General features: G+C 40.9%; 1 protein-coding gene across 9 annotated transcripts in view; it reads right to left on the reverse strand.

The window, feature by feature from the left end:
- Positions 1–4,798: 4,798 nt before the first annotated feature.
- The window catches only part of stau2 (staufen double-stranded RNA binding protein 2), a 115,166-nt gene continuing 96,134 nt past the window's right edge, over positions 4,799–23,830 (reverse strand). For 3 of the 9 annotated variants that reach the window (XR_011189945.1, XR_011189944.1, XR_011189943.1), the window contains 2 exons: positions 18,574–18,731; positions 9,065–9,152 (listed from right to left, as the gene is read on the reverse strand). Coding sequence is in view for 6 of the 9 variants with exons in the window: in XM_069191570.1 (XP_069047671.1) it covers positions 6,833–7,211; positions 9,064–9,152 (468 nt within the window). In the remaining 3 variants the exon portion in view is untranslated. Of the gene's footprint in view, positions 5,982–6,015; positions 7,212–9,059; positions 9,153–18,573; positions 18,732–23,830 lie in introns of those variants that run through there. The other 6 variants (XM_069191574.1, XM_069191572.1, XM_069191568.1 and 3 more) reach the window with 4 other exon arrangements.

Raw genomic sequence — 23,830 nt, forward strand, 5'->3', positions numbered from 1 at the left:
CTCCAGCCAGGGGCACCAGATTTTGTTGGGATGAGCCAGGAGTTTTGTTTGCTGCTCTCTGCAGTTGATTCTCTAATTCCTTCCTCGTATTTCACTACCAAACCTTGCTGACACAGAAATGCATTCTGCTGCAATTTTGTTAATTTTGCCAAGTTTAAAATGCAGTTGTCTGCAGCATTTGTGTTAAAATGACAAAAGGAGATAGTGCTGATTAATATTTTTGTGTCGGATGGGAAGTTGTGGTCTAATAGATGGAAAGATTCTTGACTGCCTGCATGCATCAGGTACGGTAATATCACCTGTTTATGTTACATATTATGTCAATACACCACCTTTTGAATGAATTGCATTTCTTAATTCCTATTAAAATATTCTGGATTTTATTCAGTAGTAAGCAAGGGATTGGTGCCAATTCTAGGAGAGTCCAGGCCAAACCAGAGGGCTGGCAACCTTTGTCATAATTCTTCTTGATCTCTCCGACACTATTCTCCTGCCAGTGCTCTCTGACTTGGGGATTTCCAGCACTGATCAAATTTTGTTCTCTTATCTTTCTGGCTGCACATCAGGTCTCCTGGTGAAGCTCTCTGCCCCTTCCTCTCTCTCGCTACAAGGTTGTCTGTGTCACCTACTCCTTTGCCTCTACCCCCACTCTATGGGTCTTCTTATCTCTTCCTGTGATTTGGTTTCTGCTATCATTTTTCTGCTGAGGATGCTCAAACGTTAAGTCTTTTCCCATATCTCTGCCCATTTTACCTCCTGAATGGCTCCCTATCTCAATCTCCTCAATAACCTCAATCTAAGTCCAATCTCATTTTCCTTTCCTCCTCTTTTCCTTTTGTGGATCCCTTTTAATTCCCTTTGACCATCCAGTCTCCCTTCTTTCTCGGCGCAGCATGGCTCTTGACCCTTCCCTCTTCTATTGCCAGAACATTTATTCTCCACAATGCTGCTGCCAGTTCTTTATGAGCAACGTTTCCAGAATCTGCCCCCTTCCTTACCAGGATACTTAGTCTGTACGTAAGCCCCTGCACGTAACGTTCTCCTAAAATGAAAAAATGTGATTCCTTTCCCCTCTTAAGAGAGAAAAATTCACAAGAGGGCCCCCTCCCACTGGAAGTAAAGAATATGTGAGAGGGCCCAGAGTGCTAACGTCTACCTGTATCCATGTTATTGCAGCACTGGTAGCACTGTAGCACTCAGACTCTTCCCCATCTTCAAGATAGTCTTCTAGACACATCTGTTTAGACTGAGTCTGTGATCTCTCAGCTCTCAGCTACCCATTTCCGTAACTCCTTCTCCGTACTGCACTGAATATTTTCAATTCTCAATTTGTCAGCAGGACTCGTTTTCTGCATTTATCATTGCGTGTACTAACTAGGTGTCCACATTATGTCGACAACGCCTGTATATAAGGAATGCCGTAGTAGTTCAGGTGGGTAGCTTCGTCAGCATGTGTAGGCTGCAAAGGAACCAGTGATAGGTCAATTCACACCTGAAGAAGGCTCCACGGCCGAAACGTTGTGTTTTCTTTCTTCTCTTTCCAGCATGGAATAAACCTATTATTCGTTCCTGTAAGGAATGCTATTGTTTCTTATGAGTTCATTTTCTTTTTGTTTTGTATTTGTGTGGCACTTTGTTCTCTATGCGGAATCGCATTCAAAACTGAAAGCAGGAAGCATGTGTCTTTCTCCTGTTTCACAAGCTTGGGGGAGTGGTGAACAAGCTGGCCAGCCATGTTGTTCAAGCCGATACCCCGGCTTCTTTCAGGAAACAGCTGGAGGCCGTTCAGACGTTGTAAGGTCTGAACGGCATCGTCGCGTTTATAATCTTTCTTATGTTCTTGGCCAGCATTAATTGGATGAAATGTTAAAGTAATGACTATTCAGGACCTCTAAGAGGCCATGGCACTGTTTATAAGAGTAGGGGGGAGTTAACCCTGGTGTCTGGATTAAATTCTACCCTGGGGTTGTACGATCTTGCCCACCTGCTGAGCAGTGCGACTCTTGGTATATAATGGCAACCGTCTTCATCTTGGTGGGTGCTGTGATCTGGTGGTGGATTCATTTGTTCCTCCCCTTTACGTAAAACTGCTTTGCTTTCCCTTGAGATGACCAGCACTATCCAAACAAAGGGAACTATTATTATGGAGAATTATTTCTGTAATAATGTCCTTTAAACACTAAAGCTGGTGTAAAAACATTGTAAGCACCATAACCTGCACTGGTAAGGGTGCCCACTCACTGAGCAGCAGGGATGACAGTGTATCAGAGCAGCATTCTTCCTCTGTCCTGTGCAGTCCACGCAGAGGGCTGCCAGCACGAAAACGAGCAGACATGCTGACCGGGCACATTTCGGAGGGCGTGTACAGACTGCTTTTGTTTATTCTGAGCTGGTCCTACTGATGAGCGGAATTGATTAACAGCCGGCAAACCTAAATTAAAGGGATGGAAAAAGTAAACAATTGCAAGAGGCCTGGTGTTTCAATAATATAGTCTACTGATAATCCCCCAACACCTCAATAGGAATTTGAATTTTCCTGTTCATTTACCAAGTGCGTGTACCAGGAGAGGCCTGCATGGGTAATAAAATTCCACTAACCACAGTGTTTTGGAAAAAGAAAAAAAATATATTTAATATCATACTCTTCTCACTCTTCAGCTATGGAAATATCTGATTTTTCCAGCCGAATTCAAAGCAGGATCACAGACTGCTGCATTACGTGCTGTTTCATCACCACAACACAGATGGCTTCATGTTTGAGGGCCTTATAAAAACAAGGGTGAGAGAGGGGAAACGCAGAAAAAACAAAACAAAATTCAAAGCCTGGCACATATCAGCATCACTCTGCACCCCGACAATGTTATCTTTTTTTGGTTGGTATTTGACACAAGACAGTCCTCCCCAAAACTAACACACCAAATGGGCAAACTGAACCCCACCATCTTCGTAGTGGCCTGCCTGCACGATGACCTCACTTCACTCTTCTTACCTGCACTTTTACTGTGATTACTGCCCAGTTTAAAACGACTCGACATGAGCAAATCAGAATGTTCAATGAATGACCAATTACCCTTGTTTTTTTTTACCTGGGCTACCAGGTTGGTGAAAATGGCAAGGGCATCCACAATACCAATTTGACCCGGGCCAAACTTATCCTTCCGCACGACCGGAACTGAAACTTCTCAACCTAGAGCAGATGTGAAGGTCATGCCCAGACTGGCAGTGGCTCGTAGCCCACGGAGCGAGTGGGCTCTGACTCCAATATGCACGGGCCGCCTTTCGGTTTGAGCTTCCCTGTCCCAATCTGGCATCCAATCTCCTAATTAAATGAATGCAGTTTCCCTATTGAAAAGCCTGAAACGCCACAAGAAAGTTGCTCCGTCATCGAGTGACTGGACATCCGCTGCGCTCAGCCCTGACTTCAGACGCGCTACCAGAGAACCCGATTGCCACAAAAACCACTGCAATTTGAAACCCGAGATGTGTAGACCAAGAACCAGCCTGAAACCCATCCTGCCGACACCTTTCCCGTAGCGGTCTTACCTGCCTGTATCCAGCCCTCTCTCCTGATCTAGTTTGCATTTTCCCTGGCAAGCTCCGTCGGCCACTGGAAAACACCGAGCTCCTGCAGTTGGGTTCTCTGCCTGCCGGTGAGACCCGGCTGTCGGCAACACCAAGCTGTGTCACAACGGTGAACGGACCAGGGTGACGCCTAGCCCTGGCTGAAAATGGACACGACCGCTGCCACACAACAAACACCACAGTTGCTGCTCTCTCTTTTGTAGCCAGTGTCACCGTCCCCCTAAACATCAGCAAAGGGGCATGCTGGAACCTTGAAAGTCCCTCTTTTCTTGACATCCAGAAAACAAAAATACGAGCAAGATGGTGGAAGGATCGCATGCTGCTGGACAGAGTTTTATGATTGATTATTGCTACGCTGGTACGGTATCAATATCATTTGTTGCTTCTGCACTTGTGTTTGAGCAAGGATGAGAACGGCGAATCTTACCTCGTGACCTCAGGGTGGGTCAATCTGGTGGCAATTCAACCAGATCCAGGGCAGTTCAACATGGGAATGGAAAGCTGTGGACAGGGAAGTGGGAAACAGCCTACACCTTCCCAGTAGGCAGCCAGATAGCACTTCCCACAATCTAGTATTCCCATATTGTTTCATTGGAACCAGGAAAGTCCCAACCTTGTGGTTTGGACGGCACACTTGTGCTGCCCCTCTCCCCGTCACTCAGGTTATCTTGGCGCTCATAGATACTAAAACTCAATCTGAGCCCAATCTGTCATTTATGAGATATTCTGAGATTTTCCGGAGCGATACCTGAAACAGCATTTTCCATCAACCAGGTGTGAGTGGGCTGACTTTTCCATAGAAGAAGGGTGCTAAAATCCTCCTGCATAATTCTGGATCCTGGCAGACTTTAGGCCACAAGTGGTAGCCCAACTAACAGGTGACCTATTGACCTTTATAGTGGTGTTTCCATGTTTTTTGTCCACACCCCATACATATGCATGTGGTGGAAAAGGAGTAAAGAAAACACAATTTTTAGTGTCATAAAATCAAACCAATAGGTGTCTGTGAATTTTCAGTTGAGCATCTTTACTTTTCTTGTTTTCAACATGCCAATGAACAATGAAAGAAACTGGTCATACCTACTGATACCCAGGATCGGTGCTCCTCTGTGTATACTGCTGTGTTTGTCCTGAACCAAGCAGTTTACAGAAGATATATCATTCCCCCTGTCACCCACCCTCCTCCCATGTAACAAATAAAAACACAACACAAGAGTTTTTAACATGAACTGATGTGGTTTTACTGCATTTGGCCATTCAGGAAGAGACAGTGTTTACACAGCATACCCAGAAACAGCAGATATCCTTCATCTTGATATTGGATAAAAATCACACAACAGGTAAAAACTCTCTTTTCCGGATTTTTAAATCAAATCAAGATTCTGTTGTAATTCTAAATCTTTTTTTTTACAGTTCTGCTTCTAGGCCTACGGTGCTTGTCCAAGTCAGAATGCAGTTATTAAAAACACTCAGTTGATGCAAATGGTGGGTCAATACAACACACAAAATGGGTGTAGATGTGTTTCACACAACAGGGAGGAGAAGGGGAGAATGAGTTAACCAGAGGCCAAGCAACCTTGTCAGAGAGTACAAGTTCATACATCCCAATAGCCAGAACTGCTGCTCCTGGAGTTACTACCTCTAACCATTACTGCTAACATCAGTTCATGTGTTTAATACGCATTTTTATTATTTTTTGTCAAGGTTTTTACGTTTTCTTTACTTTCTTTCACATTTCTGCATACGGTATTTGTAATTGCAAGTCATACATATCCATATAGAATTATGAATGCTTAATGTCAGCATAAAAGACAAGCTGGGTGACTATATATGAAGACAACAACTACAACTTTCACAGCACTGTCATTGGTTAACTTTTAAAATACTCAAGCATTGTTATTCATAACGTAATAAAAAAGGAAAGAAAATAAGCTGAAATCGAGCTACGCTATTTTGTTCTTCGCTTCTATTGATTTTTCGTTTCTTTCAGCAGCATAACTTTTATTCCCCCAATGCCACTGGGCACTGAACTTTAACACTTCTAGAAAGCCTTAAAAGGGGGAAACTTCCACATATTTTTCTTGTTCAACTTCCCTTGACCGAAGAATACCATGCATTAATTCATCCATTTCTTTTTCTCTAAGTATTACTATTTTTAATTAAATTTAATGTGTTAGGATAGTGTTGTCTTCACATAGACTCATATAATGGTTTTTAGTCATTCATGTCCTCATACACATCCACCCTATTGCGTGTTGACAGGTTTATAAGGATGCAGTGGCTGTCGTGGGCGCGGAGAGGCTCCCTAGACGACAGCGCTTGAATCCTTGCAGTCCTGAGTGCTGGTGCCTGAGTTAGTCTGTTTCTCGTCTGCCTTCTCGCCCAGATGTTTCGCTTGTCTGAAAGATGAATACATCAAGAACCGTGCTGAGATCCAGGGCAGCCCATCTAAAAAGACATGTTTATACGCAAACGCCACCCTGGGGTCAAAGGCCGTTGCCATAGGTGACCTTTTAAAATGAAACAATATTTACATTCAGATAACACAGGGATGAGATCATATTGGAACCCTCTCCTCCTTTTTCATAGCTAAAAAAGTGTTTTCGGCAAAAGAATATTGTTTTTTTTAAACACTGTGTTCCCCTTAGTGATGTTTACAATGGAGATAAATCCACACCTTACATCATGCAGATTTTTTGCCTTTCTTTGTTCTAACAGACTCTTCATTAAAGTAAAGACAAAACCCCATGGAAGAAAACATTTCTGTAATCTTTCCCAGACACACCTACTATGAAAATATTCTTGAATGATTCCAGCTACTTCCTTTTGCCTGCCTGTGATTTCCATTCTCATATTTCATTCTTGTGCAAACCTCTCTTCAAGGAAGAGATAGTCAAAAGGTTGAACTGCTGGCTTAACTAGGAAAGGAATGAATCTCTCCTACAGTACACTTTGGTTGGAGCCGATAAGAATCATGCAAAACATTCAATCAGGCTACAATTAACATGGAGTGCCCTATGTAAATGACCAATGTGTAGGTTTCCACTGGAGGAAGCTGTACTCACGGAAATGTCTCCTGTGAGGTAAGACATCACATCACCGCAGGTTCCGTTACTGTAAATGCCATTGGGATACGTAGGCTCACTGCGCACACGTGTGTCACAGAGCTACAAAAGTGACATCACCCCCCCACCCCCAAGACAGAAATCTAGACCCTAGCCCCCTAGTTTAATCTCTGCTGCAGTAGAGATCAGCATGTTGGCATGGCAAGGCTACCCGGTCTGTAAGGAGAGGAGGTTTGGAGCCTGTGAGCAAGCAGGCTTGAATCCAGCAGAGGCAGGGCAGGGAGGGCTGCATTCACCGCTTGTGTCTCGATGCGTGTCTGGGTTTGCCATTTTACTCCCCAGCTCGGGCGAATCTGAGTCTTCTCTGTCGCGGTCTCATCCGATGTAGTTAAATGGGGTGGTGACACACCATCACCTTCAAAAGCATCCGCTTGTCTTAGAGGTTGTTTTTCATTCTCGGATGATTGTCCGAGCTGGCGAATTAAGCACTTCAAAGCGGGCTTGAACGTGAACAGGCATGAAAGATAATGTGTATAGTCTTGTTGCCTCCATGCAAATGTGCATCTTTGTAAAAGTAAAAAAAATAATAATATAAGCATTTTAAAATATATGTTAAAACGGATTGCTAGGATTGGAACTTCACAAATTATTTTGAAGTTCTGAAAAACTGGATTTACAGAATAGCAGTTTGATTTAAGAATTACAACAGATGTCGCAATCAAATTATCCATTTCCAACATTGTAAAAAACAGGATAAAAACATAAAAAGATGAATCTTCCACATGCATTGTGACTACTATATTTACTTTTTCTATTTTATTTGCAGAATGACATAACTTTCAAACATTTATAAACATAAACTAAATTGTAGCACTGCCAGGGATGGATATATAAGTTCCTGAATTCATAGAGGAAATCTCCTATCAAATGAGATAAGCAAAGGAAGAAAATGTATTTCTATCCTTTGAAAAGCCTGTCAGAGAGAGGGAAAAATAATGTTCCAGGTGGAAACCCTAGTCCCTGTGTTCTACACCAAATGACATGACATTAAGGAAGACCAATCTCTCATTTTTTCCGATTTGCATCACCTGTTCCTGGCACTGCTTTTTGTTGTAAAAGAAAAATAATTCCTGCTCCTGTTACAGTCTAGCACTTCTCACTACTTCACTACTCACTACACTCCTGGGGTTTCTCCACTATGGCTCCTGAAATAAGGCATCCCAGTTCTGTCTTGCTGGGTGTGAAAAATTTCATTTTCTCCAATAGCATTCAAAGTTTTAGTAGTTTTGTATTTTTTCATTCCCTTCACATTCAACTAATTTTTCAGTAATCTGGTCAAATTCTAATAACAACTGAGCCAACGGCCATAAAGGGATACACACTTAATATTTTGGCATTAACTTGCCTGGCTGAAGAAATGACAGCGCTGGACAAAGATCGGCACTGTGACAACCATCTCTCACTTACGAAGACTGAAACAGGGTGGATTCTGTAATGGTGAAGCTGGGGTGGAGGGAGGGAGGCTAGAAAAGGTGTGCACAGAGATGTGTGCAGCCAGGGTGTATTTCTACACAGGGGCGTGGAAGGGTGACATTAGAATTTGACATTCCTCCCAAAATCCTGTTAGACAACACCATTTCAGTAGTTTGATCAGATTCTACTGACAGCAAAACTAGTTCACAAATATAAAGAGATATTGTACTTTATGTACGCTATCAGAGATCAGTGCTATCACAACCCACCCAAAAGGATCCCAGTGACACAGATTTCGAACAATGAGCCAAGAGGGAGTCAGTTTGGGTGCAAAGTTATGCAAGAAAAATGGAAAATGCGTACACAGCGTAGAAATAATTTAAAGCTCATATGATGCAGACTTGAGCTTATTAAATTGGAAGGAACTGTAGGACAGAATGAAGTGAATGAGATGCATGTATGATGCTGATAGAATGCAAGTTGTGAAATAGCAGCATGAAGTAGTTGGTAGCTTAAGACTGGAACTATGTGGCGGGTCGGTTAGCGGTGACTAGGAAGTGTAGCATTAGGAATGAACAAGTAGAGAGCTACCACTTTGCTGAAGTTTGCTAAATCTGAATGGATGAGGAAGTATTCCAAGCAGAACCACCGAAAGAAGAACAAATATCAGGTAAGATCATGGGTGGGGAAAGAGTCAAGGGCCAACACCACGCTATTTGGACACCAAGTAAGGGAGGGGAGTAAGGGGTGAGGGAAACATGTTGTCAGAGCAGCTAGGGCTGCACCAGGGACAGGGAGACAGTGGATTCAGTGGAGACAGACACCATGCGCTTGCACCCGTGGCATGAATGAGTGTCAACGACTTGGGGTTGTTAGGATTCGACCTCATCCCAAACTTCTGTTAAATTAACACCAAAAAGCTGCAGTCGTAGTGCACACCTACTTTTCCCGAGATCCCTTCTCCATTGTAATCCCTCCTTCCACAGGATCCAGTCCTTGTTCTGACAGCTGTTTCAAGGCACTTAGAGCGGCCTGGAGGACAAAGCAGAACGATGAGTCAGTGAAACACATCCTCTCATGGAACACTGTCTGTCCAGAACTTAGTGCCAGTTGACATTGCTGCTAATGAAACAAGTGAATGTTTAAACCGCACTGAAAAAGTAAACAGAAGAAGAAACACAACATTTCTTTGTTTAGAAGAGAGCCAGAAGACGCACCTGAGGAAGGCTCAACAGCAGACATGCAGTGTTTCTTCTTTCTGACTTTCATCATGGAAATAACCTTTACTCGCACTTTTGCAGCCAACACACGGTGACAGCGTCCCCCCTCAGACCCCACTGCTGTTGATGTTAGATGTTTGGCTGGACTGCCTTTAAATACACTTACACATCATAACTGGACATTTCCATTTTGTGATATTTTTTAGGCCATCACTAGAAGACAGATTTGAAGTCATATCCTGAAACTTCAAGTCCAAGTCTGAGCTGTTATCATCTGAGTCCGAGTCATGAGCCTCTTCGAGAGGCTTCTTGAAACCATCTCAAATCAAAATTCTCATTCAACTTATTAACAATATTTACATCAATATGGGATAAAATGACAGTTGTTTATAGCTTATTGCAGCCATCTCTTTATTATTTATTCCTGCATTCTCAATGGGAAGTTATTTTTCTACGGTTATTTTATTACTTCTTGCTTTTTAAGAATGCCTATAGGGGAGGTAACGGGGGGAGAATTTTACCTTAAGGATATTTCTGTTGAACACGAAAATGTAGCTGAAGCTAACAGACATGCATAATGTAGATACGTAGAGCTGTTACGGTGTGTACGAATGCTTTTCAAGAATGTTTAAAGTTCTAGTACCTATCTTAACAGGTTATTTAGTTCCTTTTAAAGTGGATTACTGTAAACATTACTCCAAATATTTAAGACTCTTTCTATGACTGGAAGGACTCCAGCATTTTTTTTTTGCAGTACCTTTGTCTGGTACGTAAACTTTCCTTTCCTTGCAGTTGGTTTCAGAAACTTCAACACTATGTTGTTTTGTGATCTAATCTTACTTTATTTTCCTTAATGCCACGTAGTTCCTATGTATTACTTTGTAGTTTGTGAAATTTAATTAAGTGGAAAGGGAATTTTTATGGGGGTAATTCCTCTAATTGCCATATTTTTTATATTTACTGTATATGGTTTAATGTTTGGATATTTAAATGCTGTTTCATGTACTTCACGTTTTCTCTCTGCTATTTATGCACAGTATACTTTTGGTATGCAATTTGCTTTTCTTCATCCACAATAAATATTTTCATTTGGAGAAGTTGTGTTTCTTTTGTTACCAGCAATGTTTCTTCTGTTTCAATGTAATATGTTTGCCTATTTGACAGAAGGAAATTTCTTAGTGGCTCCTTTTCTTGTCACATTTGTCTGGTGAAATGCACCCACTCTATTAAAAAACAAACAATACCATGTGCTTAAATAAAGGCAATGCATAATCACACGACAGCCTTTCTTCTTTTCTGCTTGCTTCACCGCTCAATATCTTGTCAAATTTAACAAAACAACTCTTAGTCATGTCTAAATCATGAAGCCTGAATAACTAAGTCCAAGTCATACAAGGTTGAGTCTGTTCTCTGTGACAGTGGACTGAACCCAAATTTCAAACAATGTAACTTGAGTCGTACATGTCAGCCTATACACCTACTCTCAGAACCGTCTCATTTCAATGGACCCAAAATGAAGTCTTCATGCTTGCTACCTTCCACTGCGCTTTTAAAGAGAAGGGTTGTTTTAACCGTTTTGTTAAAGTACAGCTGCCCATACTGTACCGTAAATCCTTCCAAACCCCATCAGCAGTCGTTTAAAATTCTAGGACAGATGAATGATCCCTATATTTTTAATCTGGAAATTGGAACTGGGAGCTTTAAAAAAAAAGTCAAAAACACTCTTCATATTCATACCGTTTTAATGAAATCAGTAAGAAACCCGAGCTTCGAATCCTTAAAGAGATTTGCATTATTTTCAATAGTGTGGGCTAGATAATAACAGGTTTTCACATATGACATCCATGATGCAATGGTTTCCTAGAACAAGAGCTCTGAGAAAACAAGAACAAAACTGTCAGACCCGGAACCTTCCTTTTTCCACAGATGAGGAAAGCCTTTGCCAAAGGCAGTTAGGTGAGGAACAACACGTCACACAAACAGCATTTTCCACAGGAAACACTTCAAAAGCTTTTCAGTACCGAAGAGCCGCTCTTAAAAAATGCTGGATTTTAATCTTAACGTAATCAATTTTAATGCAAAAAACCCCCATCTGATTTTATTTTATGGAAGGCCTCTTTGTGGTGCGCACCATTTCAATGCCCTTTGCAGTTTTAACAGGAAGAAAACCAGACTTGGGAATAAAAATAAAGAGGCCAGCAAGTCCAGGCTGAAATCATCATACAAACTTCATTCAAGTTTGCCTTTAAACAAAGAAATTCATCCTTTACAGTTCTGTTAGAAACAATAGTTGACACATTTGATTCATCTTTATGCAGATATTTGCAACATGCATCCAATGCCATAAAAAAGAAATAGAAAATAACCGCCTGCCAAAAGAGTCTCATTAAAAAAATCAATTTAATTGGCACAAAGCACAAAAGCACCAACCAAAGACTTTTCAAGAAGGAAACGACATATGATTAATGTGCAAGAGCTAGCATACTCTGAGAAGAGGTCTTCACAAGAGTGCAAACAGCAAAGAAGCCTAAGGGATTTTACAAACGGAGCGTGCTACAGCATATAACACTTCAGACATAGCAGACCCTTAAAACACAGCTCCCATGCAAAATAACCTCCGAAACAAGACCAGCATTAATAGTCACTGGGTTGGCAGAAGAGACAGAAGCCAAGTGTGCAGTTAACAACAGAGAGACAGCTCTGAGTATGAATATCAGTATAGTTTCCACACCTTTAGGAGAACACTAGCTGGCTGCTACAGAGACACGATACCTCTCGATAATTTAAGAAGAATTAAATCAACAAGGAACCCAAAAAGTAGACAACGGAAAACAGATCTTGACACCAACACCAATTTGTTCAGAGTCAGTGAACATTACTGCACTGTAGAGTGTATTCACTACAGCCAACTGTGAGAAACACACATGGATAAAAAGCTGGTCTGGAATATGTCTCAGCTTTTGGGGTCAGAAAACTTGTATGTTAACCAAGGAAAAGTGTAAGTGGTTACTAAAAAAAAACATGCACTTCCATCTGGAAATCATCTAATTGGAAAGAGATTCGTTTTTTTAACATGGCAGCAATCCCAAGTTTATTGGAAATATAATTATCCTGCTAACAAAGACCTAAGAAAAATATTCTCCCACTAAATAGACCAAACATTTACACAACACTGTGAGTACTGGAACCCTGTGCCTGAAACAATGCAACATGCAAAAGAATATTCCACATTTCATACTAAACCGGTATAAAAAATAATGCAAAGAATGAATGAATGCTGAAGAAGAATGCTGAATGAATACTTCTTGTAAGCTGTTCCAAAAGTATGCACCATAACAAGCCCTGTGTTATAGAAGGAGCTTGATCGGTATTCATATGATTCTTGCAGGAAAGATAAGGCAAAGACCCTAAATGAATATTTCTCACAGGTTGTTCCAAAAGAATACATTATAACACGTTTTGGGTTATAGAAGGAGCTCAATCAATATTCAGCTGATACTTATAGTACAAGCTGATACTGTGGGTCTATAGGGTTTATGTGGATTTAAAAGTAATAAAACACTGACTGCATTTTTCCTGTTCTTAAGTCTTGCAGTATTAATGACATTTCATTGCAGTAATAATATTGCTCAGTACAAGAGGAACCGCAGGTGTTTGGAGCCTGTTCCTGGCCAGTTCTGCTAAGACAAAACCAGGAAACGACACACCAATCAGTCTTACTTCTGTTACCTATAAAATTTATGGAAAATATACAGTAGTGAGCACAAGGCGGAAATTTACAAAACAGTGGCATTTCAAGAGACAGCCAACACAGGTCTAGAGAGGGAAGTGTAAGGATGCGGAGGGCAGATGGAATGAGCTCTGTCTGCTGGACAGGCTGAGGTACTGTGCTTGATCCCAGTGCCGGACAGGCTAATTGCTGCAAGGGTGGATGGAGAGTGCCGAACAGGGTGCGTGCTAAGAGATGGACTGGTCCGAAGCTGAAGGCCAGGCACAGCTAAGAAGGCAGTATGGGGCTGAGAAGCTGCGCTGGCAAGCAGGGTTGGAAGGCAGGGGTTTGGCTCAATGACACTGGTCCAGTGCTCAGCTGGGCTGTAGTGGTGTAGGATAACAGACAGTGGGTCAGCTGGGAGGGCGATCTGAGAACTGGGTGGATAGCTGGGGCGAGTTCAGGCAGGTTATCTGTCTCTGAAGCTGGCTTATTGTGCTGGAAGCACTTCCCTTGGTAGAAGGAAGCTCAATGGCAGAGCACTGGACCATAGGCAGATCAGGGTTTAAATATCCTGGACTTAATATGACAATCACCCATTAAGTAGGAGGGGTGTCTGCGACTAGCAGCCCCAAACAAGTCCTCACAGTCCCAGTTCGGCATTCGACTCCTTGTGCAAGTGCGACTGATTTTCCATGGAGACCAAAGGCTGTAAGCTCAGGCTTGCCCGGGTATAACATGAAGGTCTTGTTTAAGTAACGTACCAGAATTCTTTGATCAAACAATAAGGACCATTGATACCACTAAAACATAAATCTTAAATATACTGTGAGGCACTTAAGAACAAATTGGTGTTGAAAAAGCCCAGGATAAATCCCATCATGAAGAAAGATGGAGAACTGGTCAAAATACAGGCAAAAGCACATTATCTTAACCTCCAAGTGTGTCGTGTAAGCAAAGGTTTATCACAGAGTTCTGTATTAGGCCTACTGGTTTTCCCAATCTGGACATAAAAAACAGTTAACATAAAAACAGGAGTGCCAAACACAGAAACAGAGACAATGGAAATACAAAAAGATAAAATCATGGAGTGGTCAGACACATGGGAAATTAAATTTAACATTGTTAAGTGCAAAGTGACCCACAAAGGAAACAGGAATGTGAGCTAAACTCACTGCTTAAGGGATTCTGAACTCCAGGAAGCTAATCATTAAAGGATATTGATATAGATTCTTGCAAGGTCTCATGAAGAGGAGGTTACAAAAACAAAAGTAAACACAACTATTGGGCATACAGTGAAAAGTGTGGAATTTAAATCAAATAATGCTAAGCTCAAACACTGAAATCTTTCAACTTAGAATTGCAGTGCACTAGTAAAACCTCGTACAGAATACTGTGTTCAGTTGTGCTCATCCTGGTACAAAACAAAAGGTTAGATCCCCAGAAAAAATATCCTAAGAGGTACAGTGTCAAACTGAGAGACTACTTCACACTCAGTAGTGACACAAGGACAGGTGTCACAGTTGGAAACTAAGGGAAACCATTTAAGGCAGACAACAGGAAATGGTTCTTTATACAAAGACTTGTGGGAATATGGAATGGATTTCTCATGGCGATTGAGACCCCACTTCTGGACACTTTCAAGAAACAGCTGAATACATTTTAGATTCACTAAGCTATCAAACACCCAAACTTGCTAGACGTGCCCAATTACATCTTCCCATCTGCAACATTTTGCAAGCTCTTAAGAATAAATATTGTTGGATTCAGATTTCATACTGTGCAGAGCAGTACAAGATACAAGATGCCAAAACCACATTGTGACAATTTGTCAATGGTGCTCTAATGTACGATCATCCTACAGTGGCTAAAGTAAATGAAAAAAAAAAAGAAATCTGGTTTATTACTATATTTGTAAGTACATGTGTAAAGTAATCGGGGTCAAGCTCTGGCGAGAGAAAGACTATTACCAGGACACATCGCAGCCAATCTCTGTCTGTTTTTCCCAGCGATCTAACACCGTTTCCAAGACTTCCACGTTCCTGGCTTCCTGGCTTCATACGTCCCAACACGTGGAGCATACGCGAAAGATCAGGCCACACTCCCTCTGAGCAATGGGGATTTGTTCAAGACAAAAAGCATGATCTTGTTTATGTAACTGTTGATTTACTCCCACATGCATCATACAGTGAGATGATTTCTCACTGTAACTTTAGTTATGTGGCTCTTTGTTTTCTGTGTCACATTTCAACTACCTATAGTACTGTCTGCAAAGTATTGTGTTTTAGGGCAAAGTATTCATTTCCCAACAAGTTAATCAAGATTATTACTAACCATAACGATTTGAAACACAGTAACTGTTATTGTCGCACACTACATACATTCCCATTCTGTGTAAAATAATATGTCTGGACATCTCATTTAACTACTACTGGAGACAATAAGCCTGCAATCTCAGAAAGCCTGCTCTTATAAATTATATACAGTAAGAACAGGATCAAGAAGTGAGTGTGTAAGGCTCTGGGATTATGGCTCAGTGTCTCTGTTCTAGGGCTTGATGATCCCTCACTCGGTGGCAGTGATGTTAAGTGAAAAGCAGTCTGCCTAGTTTCATAATCAGCAGTGTTTCTGTGGTTTTAACTAGGAACTGGAAACAGCCAAGGTTTACATTAAAGGTATGTCATGATTATAAATAAATCCAGAAAACAAAGACCTCTACATTAATTCACTATGCTCTTTAGAAGGTTTCCTTACAGTTTATGTACTGTAACATGCAATACATTGTACTGTAAACCACAGCCTCACAGCTTCTCACAAAACAAGAAACTTGATTTATTAAATATCAAGTCCGTTTAGTATTTTTATGACATTACTATAACTAAATGATCCAAACGTTTTTTTTTTTTAGCTCACGGACTGATCACATATTTTTTTAAACACCTTTAAATAAAAATGATTCCAGCTAGGACAGAGACACCTGGCCTTCCTGCAGCCACGACTGTGTTGATGCTCCCTGACAATTGACTCCAGATGTCTGAAGGCAACGGAGTGGTTCTCAGGATGGAAGGAGATGACATAAATCTTGCAGCTGACAGAGATCCCACTGAGCTCCCTCTAGGCCACTCACAGAGGACTTGTTCATGGCCAGGAGAGCTGTTGGATACGAAGACAGATGTATGCATTCCTACCCTAAATTAATCCGGAATTAGCTGCTCCTCAATTACATTTCAGATGGTGTGAACCTCACAGCTGTTGTGCAAAGCAAGAGTAGTTTCCCAGAGTCCGGTGCTCCACTCACAGTTATCTCCACCCCGCCACCCCCAGCCCCAAATCCCCAAGAAGTACTTCATCCTTCCCCCCTCAAAAACAAACAGAGAAAATCACGAGCTAAGCCTTCATTATTGTTCCGAGAGATGCATTTCTACAGCACATCACACACCTCTAATTTTAATGTTTACTGAAAAAAAACACTGAAAATGACCTGATAGACAAGACCCGCAGCAGAATCAGCCTGTCTCCCTTCCTTTTGTGTTCCAGTGGCTTGAATGAAGGACTCATTGAGAGGGCACTGTAACCTTCAAGTCAGTGTAATGAAGGCACAGGTGAAAATCCAACATTTTTGTGTTTCAACCCCAAAAAAAACCTACAATAATGGTTAGTCAGAAAAAAAGTGTAACTTCTTTAAATCTGACTTTCATACCCAAGTCACACTGATATTGTACCGTGAGTATCAGCCAGTATCAGTATGTCCTAGAATACATTTGGTCAATATTCTACTTTAATTAAATGCAACATCGAATCCACTACATGCACGTGTGAAACCCAATACTTCCATGACCTCATGCACTGCATAACAAAGCATTGCAGAAATCTCCTGATGTTATTTTTTTGGAAAGTTCAGGAGAGCCTGAAAACGAAACAAAGGCTTGCACAAAGACCAAAATATGAATCATATTATTACGATTTTTCAAATTGCATAGACAGTCAATCAACCCAAATCAACGTTAAAATTTATTTCTTGAAATATACAGTATGTTCTATTAGCAGACTCTCACATTAATCCCATCTGAAAATCTTGCATACAGCTGTGGTCTCGCTGTTCATGAAAGAATCTGAGTGCAATCTATATCAACCGATTGTATATTTTAGAAAGCTTTCTCTCCAACTGCAAAGAAATTTAAGAAATTAAGTGGGAAGATGACAAATTGTGGATATGCTATATCCAGAACACATTATTTAAAAGCCCTGTAAGTGTGTCTGTAAGTGAGTTCAACTCCCTTAAGTTTCGGGGCATTGTGTAACCAATGAAGCTTCCTGAGTAAGACTGAAAGCCATGCAATGGCAGGCAATGAAGGGAAATGGAGCTTACTATATATCAGAGCTTCCTTAATATTTACTCTGAATTTACTCTGTTTGGATGCTTTCTGACACCTTCCACACTGCAATACAAGCTTAACTCACCCGTGGGATCAAATGGGTACAAGATACCCTTGATAAGTATGATGGACAAATGTCTTGTCCCATGCAGGGGGGTAAGATTGTCATTAGTAGCTACATAGGCTTCTAAGACATGAAATACTCTTTAAATTTGTCTGTCCCACATCAAATTCAATAGAAGAAAGCAAAATCTTATTTTCTGTGTCTTTCAGAACATGCAATAATGCTTTTAATTTCATTGACCCTGTTTCTCACTAACAAAACCTGCTATACCAAGCAGTTGATACAGGCTTCTTTTGATTTTTGGGGGGTTACTGCCTAATAGAGCTGAAAATTATAGACTACCTTTGTAAAAGCCAAAACATCAAAGGAAATAGTAGTTTTTAATCTTTTTTTCCTATTATAAATTGCAATCACAAAGACAGTTGACAGTACAGTTTAAATGCGATTTTGTCTTATGGTCTCAAAAGAACAAGAATACAGCTGCTTCCTACAGAGAGATAAACATTATAAATCAGTACAAAGACAGAGCCCTGATAAATCTCTGGCAACACATCACTAAACAGCACGGTCAAACATAAATACACTTCTATCTATCGCAACATCAGCCAATTACATCATTATTTTTCTAATGAGATAAAGTGGTCATTGAAGTGCAATTGCTTGAGACACAGTGAAAAATGTTTAGTCTACTCAACAAAGACCTGGTTAGCCATCCATCTCTGTCACTGTACAAATAAAATGTGCTGACAGACAATGTAGTTCATTTGCAAACTACCCCTTATTGATTATAAATCTTCACAAAGACATGCACATCCTAAGTGACAAATTCCTCTTCTCTGAACAGCCTATGTTGTAATATCAAGTGTTATAAACTATATGGACCTATTTATTCAATTCAAAATCCAAAATACTTTATTCATCTCCAACAGGGCAATTTAAGATTTTAATTTGTTTACATTCATAGTTTCTCGTCCAATTTACACAAAGAAAATGGTCTGCATCTCAGTTCAAAACTTTTTTTTTGCAAATTGACAACAGTTAAAAAAGGGCTTTTGAGTGACCCAAATGAATGACAGTCACTTACTTCTTGTGACAAGCTTTTCACACGCTTTCCTGGTTGTTTTTCATTTCCTTCACTGCTTTGGCACAGCAATCCCATTTCCCCTTGGGGAGATGGTCTCCTGTGAGTGTGAGGCTCCTCGCGGATGAGGAAGGTGATTAACAGGGTGTGAAACTCTTCAGCTGAATATCGAGTGTGGAGAGAATCACAAAGTGAGTGCAAGTTATCATTGGGATATATTCACAGAAAATACCAGAAATATCATAAACGGCGAAAAGCCTACTCAAGCTGATATTCTGATAAAGAATGTCACACCTCTCGCCCAGAACTCCCTGTATTCAGTATTTCTGCTACCTTTCATTTCTTGACTCACACCTAAAGAAGACTCAATGGTCAAAAGGCTATGTGTCAAGTTACCTTTCTGTTTTCCAGTGAGAAAATAACCTTCACTTATTCCATTGTAACTAGGGCACTTGGTTACTTCTGAAGAAGTAACATTTCCATAACTTCCTAAATATTTTGTGATGTGTGAATGTATTTCATGTGCAGTATATTGGGTGAGAAATACAGTTTATGGAAATATCAATTTTTAGTCATCTAAAACACACGAGGTGAGAGAAAGGGTGTCAGTTTTAGGAATCCAGAATTCTCTAGTAATTAGACACCTGTCTGTCTGTGGATTCCCCAGAACTTGTACAAGGGAGACAGGAACTGAAGCTATTTCACATCTGGACAATTAGAGAGCTGACAATTAGAGCCCAGCTGCCTTCCATACAGGGATAAACCTTGGTGAGGCAATTTAGAGCAACCAGGTCAACCTCACATGCATGTCTCAGGCAGATGGGGGGAACCTCTGGGAACAATCCATTCAAACTCAAGAATAACATGCAAACTCCTCACAGACATACACAGAAGACGAGAATGTCATACAACACTTTTAACCACAACGGGGGGGGCAGTCCATCGCGAGGCACATAGACACATGCCTACTTTCACTGATTTCCCCAGGAGGCCACTGTTGGACTGCTGGACTCGGAGAAAAGCACGCAAACACTGGGAGAACATCCAAACTCCACTCAGATAGCACTCCAGGTCCAGAATGAAACCCAGGGCCCCAGTGCTGTGACGCAGCAATGCTCACCACTGCACCACTGTGTTGCCCCTGTCCATGAACAAAGTACATGAACAACAGCAAAACCTCATCTGGATAGTTCAGCCTAGATGCCTTACTGAACCCTTTTCAAGACATGCATGCACAACTGACTCAGTATAGTATTTTATGCTCTCTGTGTGATACAGAGGTACCTAAATGTGACCATGGTCTCTTTCATGAGGATACAGAGGACAGCTCCTAGAATAAAAGCGACCCAGCTTCGCTAGCATGACCTGTATTGTTACCATACAATATCAAACATACATTATATTTCTCCCACAATCTCAATGTCACTGCCATACGCCCTGCTTTTCCTGCTATCATGCAAGATAGAGTGTTATTGGAAAATATATTTACAGCGTATACTTGAATCATCAGAAGATTGTCACTGTGTCCACATCCACTCAACAAGACAGTCTTTCTTACTTTTGATCCTAATATCATACATTTGCTTTCAATCAACTGTTTCCTTTCTTTCATGTCCAAGAATAGTAAAGACTGAAGACAATAACAAAGACTCTCTTAACTGACTTCAGAAGTATGACACTTTTTATTCATTTGTGGTACAGAAAAAAGCAGCAGGTCTTCAATTTCCAACCAGGAATGTCCACACAAGTATCGCAAAAGCAAAGTGTGCTGTGAAATTTGGAGTCAGGTAACCTCATAAAGTACTCTTCTAATAGACTTTGCACAACACACTTACAATGCTAGCGATGCATGACAAATTATTCTGGCAGGAAAAGAAATTTGATCTGAACATAGGGGAGACGCACTTGAACACTAATTTGGGAAGGTGTCAGAATAAACCAGAGAGAACTGAATAAAAGTGAAAACAACAACTAGAAATGGTCAGAGTCCAGTCAGTCCACCCAACTTGTTTGGTTGTTAATTGATCCACAGATTTTGACAGATTTTTTTCCTCCAGGAATTATGACTCCCAGTGAAAGTAAATGCCAGCTATTTTAAATGCCACATTAATATCAATTTCCTCTTGATTCTCCACCTGAGTGTCCCTGTTTCATCTCTGAGCCTGAAGCAGTCTGCTTGTTTCATTTTTGCACATTGCAAGATTAATTTTATTCTGATTCCTGGTGATCTATTAGTTAAAAGTGCTGAGAAAGACAGTTCTTTAACCTTGTCTTTGCCTGACATTTCTTCCAAGACCAAAATTATTCCTGGATACTCTTCTTTAAACTCTTCCTGAGGCAGCAAAGTCTGGTAGCTGGTGACCAAGAAGGTGCACACTATTCAAAATGTGTTCTTAATCATGTACTACAAAATTGTTATTATTTTTCTAACAACTTTTCACCTTACAACCCAACATGCTGGTGACCACCTTTATCATTTTCCCACATTGCCTGCTGGCTGGAAATTGACACAACAAAGAAAAGAAACAGAAAGCAATATTTGCATTATAAAAGTCCTTTACCAGTGCAGTCATTACAAAGAAATTGAAAGCTGTGCCCTTCATTTAAAAATAGTTTCTCCTTCAGAAAAGCAAAGCAATTGAATGTGTTTTCTGCAGCATTTCTATCCGATTCCTTCAGCTATATAGGGTTTAATGGGCTTGTTTGTACCCTTTATGTTTTCCTATACATATAATGTTTTTTTTATTATTTTGCTCATGAAAACAATTTTGGACCAACTGATAAGCACCAAGACACTATGCTTTTAGAAAACTGCTGAGCTGACTCACAGCGACGAACCAGCACTACTACGATTGTGATTTCATAATGCTTATTGTACATCCTGTGCTTATCTCTAATTTATGGAGATAAACTTAAAAAAAAATCCTTGCATACTATAAATATTCACTAATGCAGAGAAAGTAAAGGTGAACAGTTTTAAAATTATTTAGAAATGTCCTTTCCAGGGAAAGTTTGGGTTATAAAATGTAAGTAAAAAGCCTATAGCATTTTAGAAACAACAGCTCTCAGCTGAGACGCACAGCCAATTAAAAACTTCCAGCCTGACTAATCTCCCAGTGGCGAGCTGCAAATCCAGTACCTACTACTACAGCTGCCTGTGGCACAGATACAGCATTGAGAAAAATCTGTTGGTTCTACATGTGTGATCCAAGGGATTGGCAACTGTTTAAGACTCCATCAGGTGATGAGGACTAATGCATTGATTATGATGGAGTGATAGAGAACTTGCACTGATACAGTTATCCTGAACTGGCACATGTGCGGGGGAACCTGAGCAAATATGCATCTAAACCTCTTTCTGCCTCTTTGAGTGTGTGCATTACTGATTTATTAGACTGATGCTTTTGCTCAAAGACACTTACATTTGCACACACTTGAACATCTGGGGATTTTATGAGAGACATTTGGGTGATGTAACCTCACTCAGGGTTACATCACACAGCAGTGTCTTACATGTGATCTGAACCCACAACCTTCCAATTACGAGCCCCAAAACCCTGACCACTGCTGCCCTTTAACTCACATGGCATGAAATATTTTTAACAGCTCACACAGTAAAGTTTGGTGCGAAGGTCTAGAATTTGGAGTAAAGCTTGGAGCTAATCTAATCTGGTGCGAAGCCCGAGTCCTGTGATTCAGGCATCAGCAGTCACACCGGGGGCGTTTTATAAATGGGATTCCTCAAGTGACAGCATGCAATTGACCAAGGGACACAAGGGTAAAATGAAGTAGCTCAGGTGGGGAGCTGCGTCAGCAAGCGTAGGCTGCAAAGGAACAAGTAAAGGTTTATTCCCTGCTGGAAAGAGAAGAAAAGAAACACAACGTTTCGGCTGTGCAGCTTTCTTCGGGTGTCACCAGCCACGCCAAATAAAAAAAAATATGTGAAAGATCTGGTCTGAAATATTGTGCCCTTTTCCATCAGAAACCAAGTTAATCATTGTGGTGTGGTGGCTCTGTGGCTAAGGATCTGCGTCTGTGGCTGCGGCCGGCAGAGAAATCCTACTCCATTGGGCCCCTGAGCAAGGCCCTTAACCCCAACTGCTCCAGGGGCGCCGTATAAATGGCTGACCCGGCACTCTGACCCCAAGCTTCTCTCCCTGTCTGTGTGTCTCATGGAGAGCAAGTTGGGGGTATGTGAAAAGACAAATTCCTAATAAAAGAAATTGTATATGGCTAATAGAGTGATCTTATCTTTTCTTAATTTATTACAATCCATGATATACACAAGACAAGGATCTGAACTCCTGCAATAAAGCCTGGCACATGACACAGCCTCAGATCAAGGGGGTGAAAACAGCAGAGAGTCGCTCTGAAGCATGAAGAAAGACAAAAACGTTTTGCACAGCCGGAAAAGGCTTTGATTTTGAAACTTGCCTGAGCACAGCTGGGAAACGCTACTGGAAACAACTGAGCTGCATGAGGGAATTTAGAGCCAAGCTGACCTGTTGGGATGAGCTCCAAGTCTGCAGCAGAGACTAATCATTACACTTCCAGGTATTCTAATATTGCCTGTCTGGCAACTGCTGCCACCGATAGGAACTCTAAATCACATTAATCACACTCAGCTGCATTCATACCTGAGTGTCTAGCCAAGCAAAAAGCTTTTTTTTCAATCTGTTACAAATGTATATTCTTAAGAAGGCAATGCAAGATTTTTATTTTTTAATCTGGCTAGGAAAATGGCTGCTTAGAACAAAAGCCTAGACCACTACTGGTTAAACTGATCCTGGTACTGGTCTTAATGTGTTTAATATCCCTTTCTTGTCTTCCCATTGAGTCTGTACTCTACTGCAGTGACAAAGTGAATTCCGACACCGTATTTTCAAATTAAAAATGGCTTAAGCTTCATATACTGAACCCAACAATGACGAAAATGGCCAAACTGAAGGCCCCTTCTTTCTGTCCACCAGACACAGGAGTTATGGTTATCAAGAAAAGGCTGGATGAGATCCTCATCCACCAGGTTTCTACTACAGGAAAGTACATTTAAAACTGAGGAAAGCAGGCACTTCTTTACACAGTGGGTTGTGGAAGTGTGGAACAAGCTGCCGAGCCACGCTGTTGAAGCCGATACCCTGGCTTCTTACGGGAAAAGACTGGAATCAATCCTTAAATCGTTTGACTGCTAACTACCAAATGTTCCAGATGGATCAAATGGCCTCCTCCTGTTTGCAATCCTACTGTAACTTGTTTGTTCTTA

This window comes from Lepisosteus oculatus, chromosome 6 (genome assembly GCF_040954835.1).
Source record: "Lepisosteus oculatus isolate fLepOcu1 chromosome 6, fLepOcu1.hap2, whole genome shotgun sequence".
Lineage (NCBI taxonomy): Eukaryota > Metazoa > Chordata > Actinopteri > Semionotiformes > Lepisosteidae > Lepisosteus > Lepisosteus oculatus.